General features: G+C 29.1%; 1 protein-coding gene and 1 pseudogene across 3 annotated transcripts; one reads left to right on the forward strand and one right to left on the reverse strand.

Annotated features, from left to right (window-relative positions):
- The first annotated feature begins 6,690 nt into the window (after positions 1–6,690).
- LOC110664804 (ankyrin repeat-containing protein BDA1-like) lies at positions 6,691–8,096 on the forward strand (annotated as a pseudogene).
- Positions 8,097–8,989: 893 nt separating this feature from the next.
- LOC110664802 (metal tolerance protein 11) lies at positions 8,990–13,434 on the reverse strand. Of its 3 annotated transcripts, none has more exons than XM_021824663.2 (6): positions 13,069–13,434; positions 11,906–12,015; positions 11,563–11,808; positions 10,439–10,519; positions 10,038–10,271; positions 8,990–9,493 (listed from the first exon to the last, which is right to left on the reverse strand). In XM_021824663.2, exons 1-6 carry the CDS (start codon positions 13,232–13,234, stop codon positions 9,146–9,148), a joined length of 1,185 nt encoding a protein of 394 aa, XP_021680355.2. In that variant the 5' UTR covers positions 13,235–13,434; the 3' UTR covers positions 8,990–9,145. The 3 variants fall into 3 exon arrangements, with proteins under 3 accessions (XP_021680355.2, XP_021680354.2, XP_057989512.1); XM_021824662.2 differs by having other exon boundaries at positions 11,542–11,808; positions 13,069–13,404; XM_058133529.1 differs by lacking the exon at positions 13,069–13,434 and adding an exon at positions 12,434–12,452 and having other exon boundaries at positions 11,542–11,808.

Consider the following 13,434-nt stretch of genomic DNA (forward strand, 5'->3'; position numbering starts at 1 on the left):
GAGAGAATAACACTAATAAAAATAAATAAATAAATAAAAATAAAAACGGCGGTGGAATAAGAAGTAAATTTTTCTTGATATTATCGTTTTTCTTTTAATTTTGAGGGGTAATTTTAGTTACTGGCAGGTAATTTTGGCGGGTAGCTGAAGTACACGCATTGCTTCTTGGTGTGCACGCATGGACTTCTTGTATATCACGTGCTAAGCATTGAATTCAAGGGTTTTTTTTTTTAAATACACATATTAAAAATAAATAAAAAAATTATTTTTAATTAACAAAAAAAATTAAATTTTAATAATTTTAATAAAATTTCTGTTTTTATATAGTTCACCACTTATATATATGCTCTATAATTGATGTGAGATCTAAATAGCTAATGTTACATATAAAAGATATAATTTTTTTTAAGCTAAACCTTATAAAATAATTTATAAATTTATGAACTGAGTACAAAAAAAAAAATTTTTAACTCGATTAAAACAGAAAATTAATTTCAATTGATGCATGAATCAACCAAAAATTAAAATGCCTCACCGTTATATATAATTTTATGTTTGGATGGAAATACAAATTCATTACTTTTCAGTTTATCATAATTAATAACAGACATTCTTATAATTTGTAAACATAATTATTGAATAAACGATTTAATTTTTTTATCTAATTTTTTGGGTATATTCTACTAATGAAGTTAGTCAAACGATAGAATGGTCTTTATTCTTATCATAATCCTCCTAGTCTCCCCAATCCTATTCAAACGCTTAAGAGATGTCAACCCAACCTAATCAAACTCCTACTCTTTATCTCTCTATCCTACGAATAGTAATGGGTTAAATTTTTATGGATATTCAATTCAATCAAATAATAATAAAATAGGCTTAAATATTATATAATCAGATTTGAAATAAGTTTAACTTTGAAAAATAATACCCGTGACAGGTTTGAGTTTTATATATTGAATATCCATTATCCGAATCGATTTATATAAATATTTAATTAAATATAAAATATATATTTTTTGTAATAATATTTATAAATTTTTATATATTTTATTTTATATAAAATGAAATTTAAATATTTTATGAAATTATTAAAATTTAAAAATATAAATTATTAATCAAAATAAATTTTATACAAAATATTAATTAAAATATATAAAATTAAATGGATTCGGATTTTTTTCGAGTTATAATAATCGGACTTTAAATGAATTCGGATAATTGATAAGAAATTTTAATCGAGTTTAATATAGGTTCAGGTTTTGATAATATTAATCGAGTTCAAATTTGAGTAGAGTGATTTTTACAAGTACTTTATCCATTGCCATCCCTACTGTATACCCACCCACCACCATGCTCTCTCTGCTCTCAATCTCTATCCATTACTTCACAACCTATGTCCCTTCTCATGTATGCAAATAGAGAGGAAACAAGAGAGAAAAGGGAGGGATAAATTTTATAAATTTAGAATGATTATAAGAGTAACAATATCTTTATAAATGTCTTTATCAATTAAATTAAATAGATTGATTAATTCATTAATAAAAGAAATTATAAAAATTAACTTATTTGAGTTTTAAATTAAATTGATTAACTCATTAATTATGATAAGTTATAAAATTGAATAATAAATCTTTTAATAAATCTACTTCAATTAAAACTCAAGTCATATTCGACAATATTAATTAATTTAATAGTTAGTAACTATGATACAAAGTAAGAGTGTTTAATAAAAAATAATTATTATATTAATAATTAAATATAAAAATAATATTATTAATTTATTGATTATAGTTAAAATATATCATTAATATCTAAAAATTAAAAAGAGTGAGATTATTTTTTTTTATTTTTTAATATTAATATAAAAATTATATCATTAAATAATATAAATAAATAAATATAATATTTTAATTAATTTTAAAATATTAAATATTATTTAAAAAGTAATTATCGGGTATGTCTCCGATTCAATAGCTAACAAAAGACAAATCAAATAAGAGTAAAAATCTATTTGTAAATAACAATTTTTATTAAAAAAATACATGCAATATCAGCAAGGGAATCCACAACAAGCAATTTCCAAGCCATTGGAAAGAAGCCAAATTGCAAGGAATCATCATCACATGTGAATCTGACGTAGAAAATTTCCAAGGTCAATAAAATATTCGAAAACCCCGCAGCGTACGTCGCAGGATTTTGGTGATTGGCGAGCTAAGCTTGCGTTGCAATCAATAAGATGGCGTCGATTCGATGGCTGCTGTGCAGCTGGGCATTTTACCTGGCAAATGCCAAATAATGATAAATAAAAATAGATTGGAATTGAAACTAGAAAAAGACAGAGATGCTTTGAAATGTAGTTGGACGTCATTTTGGAGAAAATTCAACTGATGCCACTGAATTAATGTATAAGATTCGTACACGAAATCATCTTCTGCGTTAAGCAATTGTTTAATGAGTGAGATTTGATCATATTAATTAATTATAATTTTTTATTTTGAAAATCAATTTAATCTTTAAAATTCTTATAATTTAATTTTTATATTTTTAAAATTAAATAATTTAATTATAAGTTTTAATAAAATTTATAATTTATCGTTAATTTTAATAAAAATATCAAAATATTCTTAACTCTATTTTCAACTTAAAAATAATTTAATTTTTAATATTTTAATAAATTAATAAATTAATTTTTAATATTAGAATTATAATTAATTGATATATATATAATTTTATAAAATTATAAAAATTTATTAATACATATAGTTATAATATTTAATGATTAATTTTTAAAATATATAAATAATTTTATAATTAATTAAAATTTCAAAACACCCTAAAGTAATTAATTTATATTTTAATAAATTAAATTTAAAATATTTTAATTTAATAAAATTTATATTTTAAAAATATAAAAATTAAATTATTAATAAAATAAAACTTCAGACACTAAATTATTAATAAAATAACATCTCAAAGATTAATTTTAGATTAAAAATAAAAATAATAATATTTTAATTATTTTTATTAAAATTAACGACATTTAATAAAATTCTATCGACATTAATTAAATTGTAAATTTTATTAAAATTTAAAAATTAACTTACTTAATTCTAAAAATACAGATATTAAATTATAAATTTTGTAAAATATATCATTTCCCTCTCTTTATTATTTGCTTGACTTTTTCTCTTCCCATGATTTTGTTTTTTTTTTTTTGAAAAACCAAAATAAATAAACTCAAAATAAAAAAAATCCTCAAAAATAATTCAAAATTAAAACCAAAACAATAATTTCAAACGTATTTCAAAATGAATGAACCGAAAATTAGCAAATTTAAAATTCAGAAAAAAAAAATCACCATCTCATGAACTGTAGCATTATAATCAAGTGAAGGTGAGACGCTTACGACGATAAATCAATGCAGTAGTTACAAGAATGCAGCAGTTCTCTTGTATGAACGTTGATACCACCCAATTTCTAACTGTATGAGCATTGAAACGCCGACTCGGGATAGGTGAAGGGGTTGAGGTCGAGGGAAGACGGATAGGGGAGAGGGTAAAGACAGGAAAGGAGTTGCTTTCTTCTTCTTAAAACTTCAAAGCTCGAGAAGTATTTGATCAAGAAGTAGCTACAAGCTGATATTAGTGGTAATGGTCGTAATGGCTCTGTCATACATCAAAGCTCAAAGGAGCGAAGGCTCATAAACTTGCAGCGTGACAGTATAAAATTGGTAAAATGTTTAATTTAGTATTTGTATTTATTGAAAGAGTTTAATTTAATATATTTTTATTTTTTTTTTTATTTAGTCTAAAACTTATAATTTAAACTCAATTTAACTCAAAAATTAAAATTCATAAATTAAATTTCTTTATTGTTTAATTTAAATAAAAAATTATCTAATTCAATTTCTTGTTTTTAAGGCTAAATTTTTTAATTTTTTAATTAAATTAAATTTAAAATTTAAATTTTAAATTAAATTAAATAAAAATTAAAAATTAGCTAAAATTAAACTTCCTAAATAAGTATAGGGGTTAAGTTGAAGTTTAAGCCAACACAAAATCACAAATCATTAGGTTTTATAAATTCAAGCATTTTTTACTGGTTTATATGTATTTTTTTAAGAGGTTAAGAGGTCTATTTTAAATTAGAGTTTTCGTGAAAATAAAATATATAATTAAATTTTATAAGTATTAGAACTCTAAAATTTAAATATAATTTTTCATAAATAATGACAAATCAGCTAATATTATTTACATACTTTAAAATTTATAATTATTAAGAAAATTAGATTTATATTATATATGCATAAGATCAGTATTATTTTAAAATACAATCATTTTAGATGACAGATTAAATCATTCTAAAGCCCTGATATTAAATTGCAATGACCTTCAACACAGTTTTTATAATTTATTTAATTAATAGTTTAATCGTAACAAAATAATAATAACAATGATAAGGGGAGAGCAGTTTTCGGCTTAAATTGAAAAATCGAATCAAATTGAGTCAATTTAATTTAATCGGTTCGGTTTTAAAATTCAATCAGTTTGGTTCGATTTATAATTTTTAATAATTTCAGTTAATCGGTTCGGTTCGATTATTTTTATAAAAAATAAAAAAAATCAAACCGAACCAAAATTATTAATATATATATATCAAGGAAATCAAAGAAAACCGAACCGAATCCTAAGATTTTTGAGTTTTGATTTCTAATTTTTTTTGTTTTAATGTTTTTATTATTTAGATTTAATATTGAAAATATAAAATTTTATAAATTTTGGTTTGATCGGTTTAAAATCAAACTGAATTGATATTTATCGATTTAATTCAATTCAATTTTTTTTTATTAATCAATTTAATTTAATTTTAAAATTTTTAATTTTATAGATTCGATTCAATTTAAAATTGATTTAAAACCGAATTGATCGTTTGCACACTCATAGCAATGACATATATATATATATATATATATATATATATATATATATATATATATATATATAATGGTTACTTCTGTAACATGTACCCAGCTGGCCCAAATACATCTCTAAAATGAGGTGATGGTCCACAAGCACACAATCCAAGGAGCAAAGATTTGGTGGGATTGAAGTTGGATTGATTCCAGCCAATTATTTATTATTATTTTAATTTAAATTATAATAAATTTCATTTAAAAATATATAAATATAATTTTTTATTAATTAAGTGTTTACACATTAAAAATCTCTTTAAAGTTGATTTTTTAAAAAACAAATATCATTTCAAATCTTATTAAAAAATTATTTTATTATTTTTATAATTAAAATTTATTAAATTTAATTTTATATTATATAACTAATATATTTAAATAATAATATTAAATAAATTTTTAAAAAAATTAGTGTTTTATTTTTATCATTTATATATATATATATATATATATATATATATATATATATATATATATGAATGAAAGCGGAAGAATCCAAACAACATTATTACACTATCCACCATAATCTGGGAAAGAAATGGTACTGCCCCACCAAATTTCTATGGGAGAATTCATTGGTGGGACAGGAATATTGTTGTCATCAAAATTTTCTGTGCTACCGACTAATATTACTTGAAATACTAAAATTTAGAATATTTTGCTTTTAGGATTATAATAATTAAATTTATTAATAATCAATTTTTTTTAATAAAAATAGAATTATTTAATTTTTCATTATAAAAATATATTAATATTTAAATTTAAGAGGGTTAATAAATAAAAATACATATAGGAATGAGAATAATTTAAAAAATTATAGCAATGCGTTGGTCACTGACTTGATGTGAATAATATTACAATAATAAAATATAAAAATAAAAATAAAAGAGAATTTATGCCATATTTAAAGTATGTTTTATATAAATTCTTTTTTTTGTGTTTTTATTGTTAATTTTAAATATTATTTTCAAAAAAATAAAATAATGATACTGGAAACATCTTTTTTTAATATATTTTTTATATTTCTAAAATACTAAATATAGAAATAAATATACTTTATTCATATATATTTTTTTAATAATTAAAAAATATATATATAAAACGTGTTTTTAGTGTATATTACTACATTTAGGCTATGTTTATTTTATAGTTGAAAAATATTTTCTATATATTTTAATGTTTGGAATACTAAGAAAAATTGATTAAGAAAAAATGTTTTTCTAGTTAAAAAAATTAAATTACTTTAAAAAAATTTTTTTCATTTTATAAAGGAGAAAGTTATTTTTTATTTTTTTTAATTTTGATAATTTTATTAAAATATAAAAATATTTATATATGTATATGAAATAAATATATATTATTAATTTAACACTACAATCAAATAATGAAAAATATTTTCATGAAAAATATTTTTATAAAAAATATTAAAAAATATTTTTCATAAAAATAATTTTTTATATATAAATTACTTTTTGAAAAACAAATGGAACATTAACGAGTGACAACAGGCCTTGGGCATATTGACTCAAATTTTTTTTTATTGTATTTAATACATACTTAATTAATATATAAATAAATTTAATAATTATTAAATTAAATATTCATATTGAGATGAATAATTTATATATAAATATTTAATTTAATAATTATTAAACTTATTATTATATGAGCTCCAAATTACCCATGAAATAAGCCACCTTTGTGGACTGTGGCTCCATTGGAATTTGGATGGCACGTCTTGTTCGTTCGGGCAAAATAACGAACAGCTTGGGGACAACCCATTTTGAAACAGCGTGACTGATACAAATCAAGGCTATTATACTCGCAATTTCCTGCCTCGTAGTCTTTTAACTCTGAAAATGATTCTATGGAAGACAAAAAGGAAATTGTAGTTGTAAATGTAAGTCCTACATCTTTTTATGCTTACTGATGGATGAAAGATTAAAGATCTTGTTCGTGTCAAAGGAAGAGAGGTTAGATATGACGCCTCTGCACTGCGCAGCTAAAGAGGAAACTTGTTCGTTTTGGGAGAATTCTTCGAGAGTTGCCCTGAATCCATCTAATCAAGGTGACACTGCTTCACACATTGAAATAAAACGCTAATAATCGGAATAATCAACTGCAAATAATTACAGCTTTCATAAATTTTAAAAAATTTATTATTTTATTCACTACGGGTTATTAAATTATCATACATTTGACTGGTAGGAATAGACAAAATGTTTGGCAAATGTGAATGACGACTTCAAACCAAATAGGAAGGTTCTGATCCAATGGTGATTTGAATTTAAAGTAGTCTATTGATCATGGTTAATTTACCAGGGTTTGATAGAGATCAATGAAGAAAAGTACATAAAATTCTAGGGACAAGATGCTGCAATAGAGAATTGGGGATGAATTCTCAAAACAGGGATCAGAGGTTGAAGGAGGCTGCTCAGGCAGGAGATATCGATGCCTTGTATGGTCTAATCAGGCAGGATGCATTCGTCTTGGAACGCATAAAAGAGGTACCATTCATTGATACTCCATTACACAGCTGCATCAGCAGGGCACATTGAATTTGCGATGGAGATTGTGAACTTGAAGGCATCGTTCGCTAGGAAGCTAAACCAGGATGGCTTTAGCCCAATGCATCTGGCTTTACAACATGACAAAATCCTCATGGTGCTCTGGCTCCTAGATGTGGATGAAGGCCTCGCCCGTGTCAAAGGAAGAAGAGGTATGACTTCTTTGCATTATGCAACTGAACAAGGGAACATCCCAATTTTAACAGAGTTCTATGAAGCTTGCCCTGAATCCATTAAAGTTGTGACCTTTGAAGGCGACACTGCTTTGCATATTGCAGTAAAGAACAACCAGATGGAACCTTTCAGGTGCTAATGGGATGGCTTCAAAGGTCTGTGTTTGTAGTTGCCGCAATTTGGGAAAGAGAACTCCTGAATTGGAAGAACAGGGAAGGCAACACTGTATTACACATTGCTGCTTCGAGCAATCAAAGACAGGAGTGGGACGCTTGCTTTATTTTTTTATAATTTCCTTATGTTAAGAGAATTTCCATTCCTTTTTCCTTGTTCTTCAAATGAGCATTTTGTAATTTTATTGGTAAATCGATACTGAGCTCACACATGCATATCGCCGGTGATCCATTGCTGCACAGGTCGTAAATCGAAACGTTTGTATATACCAACATAAAGAATTTGAATGGTTCGACAGCGATGAACATCCTACGAGACCATGCACAATTCAGCGATAAAGAGCCCAGTAAAATGCAACACCTTCCCCCTTGCGGATATCTCACGGCGACAGGCCGATCTGGGAACTTAAAAGAGGAAGCTCTCGTTCTTATAGGCATGGGCAATAAGCTCAGCTAGTCGGGGAAAGAAGATACAGAGTGAACGGCGCAATGCACTACTAGTGGTTGATGCTTTTATAGCAACAATTACGTACCAGGCAGCACTAAGCCCATCCGTCGGTGTTTGGCAGGGAACTGCTGACATCAATTCACATCTACCAAACATGTTTCGTGCGGATACCTCTGCCACAAACACCATTCTCAGTGAAGCCAACCCATCACGTTATGTGGGTTCTAGTGTTATGGGCTCCCGCATTTTTTTGCTGTTCTGGTTGGCGAATACTGCTATCTTTGTGGTAACAATTCTCAGATGATGGGATTTGGGGTCCCAAGAGATCATTTGTGGACGATGTTTCCACGATCGGTGATATTGTTGTTTTCTTGCTACTCGTTTTCAATGTCGGTCATCTCACCAACTAAAGCTTGGTCAAATTTTAATTTTATTTTGTTTTTAGCAGTATTATTCCCACATTTTTTGGTTCGTCTGCTCTGGTTCTTTCTTCGTGGTCGCGGAGCTATGGGACTTAACAGTGGATTGCGGAGACGCCGTGTGCATATACACAGAAGAGAAGAATGATGGTAATAGATGGATTAATTCTGTGTTCATTTTAGTAATAATTATTGCTTCTCAAAGCCATCCCTAATCTGACCAGAACAATCACCAATACCCAATTTGAAACCAGTTCATTAGTGAATTTACAGTTAACAATCATTTGCATATGCTCTTAGCCAGCAAAGAAAGCTTCATGGACTTGATACATGGTAGACATTGTTTTGAGAAACCCAAACAACAGAACTAAAAGGATCAGATTTCCATGTTACTATGGGAGTGACTGTGCATGCTCAGGCTTGTGTGTGTACTCATAATCAAGGTGAACAAAGGCACGCTCTATCTCTGGCAGCAGCTCAAGCTTCACTTGTAAGGATTCCCCAATATCATGAGCCTCTTGCAAGGGCATGCTAGCAGGCAGTACAATATCAACCTCAACAAAGTAGTGAGATCCAAAAGTGTAAGCACGAACGGTATCGATGTGTCTAACTGCTTTGTGATGGTTCCAACAAAGGTATGTGAGCTTTTTCAGATAATCTGGAGTAGCTGATTTTCCAACAAGAGAATTCACATTTTCCAACACTGTCATTGACCATGTGCGAATGGTGTACAAGGCCAGCTGCAGCAATGTCAAACCTCACGTTATATGTATTTTGAGTTACAACTAAAGCTCTTACTATGCTAATTTCAATCATTAAATCAAGCCTTCGTCAATTTAAAGAATCAAGTCAGTGTTCTACACACATACGTATCTTGATGGGGTTCGGCTTCATATCATGAATAACAAAATCATTAACCAATTTATTGCCCCTTGTTGTTGTACAAGTCTAACAGCTCAGGGTTCACCATCCATTGTGTAGATAAAACAAAGTGACATGCCACGTTTACAGAGAGTACACAGTTTCCGGTGAAACCATTCGAAATGCTGAAATGCTCAAGTTAATAAATAGTAATCTTACCTACTGTCAACCCAATGATGGTCTGTAGCAGAGACTGAAATGCACTGAAAGCTACCAGATGGTACTTTCAAATAAGTAGAAGAGAACTATGCCAATTGCTAATGAAATGCGTATAATTTCATGCTCTATTAATTCATGTACAGTAATGGAGAAAATGATAACAGGAAGGAGGGACAGAGCAGGAGGGAGGTGGGCTGTACTCACAATTATAGCCCCAACAGGGTCCATCCAATCTTCCATGTAATTAGCAAGAAGTGCAGCAATAAGGCCAATGATATTTGTAACCACATCAAAAAAATGATCTTGGGCATAAGCTTTGACGATCTCATTGGTAAAAGAGCGGCAATAAACCATCAGCAAAAGTTTTACCAAAGTCACCGAAAGCATAATGCCCACAACCCAACGCTCTTGCTCTTTGGTCAAATCAAATTCATTCTCCTGAAAAGAGCATTAGAATAAACGTGTGAGGATGGATATCCTTTCAAGCACATCCAGGAGTTCCTATATTTTTCATTTTTTCCCCAATCTTACTGATAAGCAAATGTTACATTCGCTAATGGATATAGCATTCATACAGACTAGGAATTTGATCAGGGTCCACTTACATCAGATGACAATGTGCGTACTGATTCCAAGATTATCTGCAGTCCCAGAGTTGCCATTACAGAGGCAAAAACAAGAATTCCCTGTACATAATTCACATATTATGGATTTGAACATTACTCGACATTGCAGTAATTTAAAATGCTTTGCAGCATCAAATACACTTTCAAACAAACAAAATTTTCATATTTTACATCTGGACTGGAACAACATGTGACTACCCTTATTCATGGATATATCACAAACACATTAACCAGCTGATGAACGTTAATTCATAATCATAACCAGCTGATGAACGTTAATTCATAATCAGGTGGAGACCTAAATTTACAATGTATAGTTTCAACAGACAAAATTTGCATATCTTATGTCTGGAACAAACATATGACTACCAATATATATTAACCTGCTGATAAACATTAATTCAAAAATCCGGTGGAAATCTAAATTTACAATGTACAGTTTCAACAGACAAAATTTCCATATTTTAAATCCGGAACAGACATTATACACACACACACACACACACACATTGACTTAAAATCTGTTGGAGACCTAAATTTAAAAGCTTTTACAGTGTGCATTGCATACAGGTAATATCATGAGATCTAGCAACACTGAATGAAATCAGAATAAAAAGTGCCATATTCTTATGACAGCAATATTAAACTGAAAAAAAGAAACAAAATTTAACTTCAGGAAAAAATAAATAAGAAAGGAAATAGCCACATAGAACAGCAGAGAACAGTGAAAATAAAAATTCATCTGAGAAAAATTGTGTTTTTTGCCAGACAAACACATGCTTCATTGGTTTCTTTTGAGTTTACCGTATTGTTTCATAGGAGCATTCTCAAATGTAGTGACTAATCCACATTTTCTTGCTCTTTCATAGTTATTAACCAATTCTCCGATGCAAGCTTTATAATTTTTGTGCTGCTGTTTTTGCTTGTTATACGAATATTAAAATTTGATAGTTTAAGCATCATGTAAGTTCTCTGATAATAACACAACTGCATGCTGCTAATCGCTGAGTTCTGCAAATTGTTTTGTAATGTAAAAGAGAAATATGACAAAAAAAATAAAATAAAATGACCAACAGATGTACACTAGTTGATGGAGGACCGACCAATGGCTGCATGCGCTTCTTTCCAATAGGGTACTGATATGGGTTTGGTGTTTGCATAGTGAATGCAGTAAACCACAGGATGAAGCCAGATAGAAGATCAAGTAGAGAGTCCAGTGTGGACGCAATAATGGCTAATGAACCACTTCTGATGGATGCATAGACCTTAGCAGCAAAAAGAACCATATTAGCGAAATTCGATACTCTGATAGCAAAGTTCTCACTCCTAGCCAAATCCTCCTGCTCTTCCTGCACCCATTAACAACAAAAGCTTTAGTTAAGGAATTAGAGCAGGCATCAATTCTGTTTCAGTTTCAGATAAAACAAAAGGAAAAAAGACAAATACCTTTGACATTCCAGGAATAAAGCCACGCTCTGCTAAGGCATCCATTTCATTAAAACCCTCAAGCATTTCCACCTGCTGCTGATAGTACTCAGCTACATCATCTTCTGGACCTGAAACCATCAAGCTACACAAATCAGTTGTCATCACACAACCTCTTTGAATTTTTAATTACAAGCACACCATTATCATCACCATAATCATGTAACTATCATGCATTTCATAGACCCCCGCATATCTTATATACATAGAAAGTTAGTGTTAACTGCACACAACTAATAAAACTAAATCATAAAGTGAGGTTTTTTCCATAGCTCTTCCTAATCCTAGAGTCTATTACGTGATACCATCAAAACTAACCAACATCTCTCAACAGATTAACATTCCACAAATGGAGATATAGTGAGATAAGCTCTAGTAAAAACACTGCCTAGTTCTTCATCAATTCATTCCACCATATATAAGCTATGATAAACCTGTGGGGCATGCAGGGGGAACATTCACAGGCTTCCAGAGGATAAGAAAACTTACAAGCTTAGCCTTTTAGCAAGATTAGGTATAACCCAGAATAAAAAGAAATAACACAGAAGTCATATTTCCTTTAATCAATCAAGAAATACTGAAAGAAGTTTGCCATGATCCCCTAATATAAAACTCTTATCTGAAGTCACCTAAAATCAAGTTAACCATAAACCTACTCAGCTCAATTAAAAAAGAAGGGAAAGGGTAAACAAGTAGCCTTTCACAATAAAATCTCTCTTTTATGGCCGAAAATAACACTACTCCATATATGGCCAAAGCAACAAGGACACATCATGAGCTCTTGTTACGTGTATATAAAATAAGAAACAATCAAGAACTCAATTCTCATACTCCTCACACTATCTGCGATCCTATAGTCACCCAAAGATAAATAAATGATAAAACATCAAAACAATAAATAATCAAACGAATAATAAATGAATACCCAAACAAGCAAAAAAAAAAAAAATCATAGTACACCAAAAGCTAAAACAGAATATTTCCATTCAGAATCAAAATACACAAATGGAGCAAAAAAAAAAGTAAAACTAAAATCAGATACCAAACAAAAAGTTCATATATTTGTATAATATCTGTTTTGGTGAAAAGAAATTATTCAAAGAAGGGAAAGTTGGAGAAATTACCTAAAACCCCATAGCAATCGTGGAGGCCCCGAGGCGGCTTTTTCTCCTTTTGCTCTGCAGATAGCTGATATCCATCGAAGTTTAACCTCCACGACCCATCACAACTGCTGTTGAGGGGCAACAGTGAAAGCTCCTCATCGTTCTCGTGGTTCACCGGCTCCACCATTCTCGGGTCACTCACTAGACGCCCCCGGATTCAAGAAGCTCTATAGTGCAAGTGTGTTTTTAATATAATAAAGTGTTCTTGGTGAAAATAGGGGGCAGAGTCTAGAAATTTAACATCCAGAGAAGGGTATTTTGGAGATATCAATATGCACGTCGTGGTTGGTAAGACGCTGGTGCATTTTTCGAACCCCACAAACAGAA

Source organism: Hevea brasiliensis, chromosome 14 (genome assembly GCF_030052815.1).
Source record: "Hevea brasiliensis isolate MT/VB/25A 57/8 chromosome 14, ASM3005281v1, whole genome shotgun sequence".
Lineage (NCBI taxonomy): Eukaryota > Viridiplantae > Streptophyta > Magnoliopsida > Malpighiales > Euphorbiaceae > Hevea > Hevea brasiliensis.

Bases quoted from the DNA above. Each gene is read 5' to 3' on its own strand.
- LOC110664802 (XM_021824662.2), bottom strand. From the start codon at position 13,234: ATGGTGGAGCCGGTGAACCACGAGAACGATGAGGAGCTTTCACTGTTG. The intron at 11,809-11,905 runs GTATTTGTCTTT...TAATGGGTGCAG, and splicing joins TTATTCCTGGAATGTCAAAG to GAAGAGCAGGAGGATTTGGC. The intron at 10,272-10,438 runs GTAAGTGGACCC...TGCTCTTTTCAG, and splicing joins TACGCACATTGTCATCTGAT to GAGAATGAATTTGATTTGAC.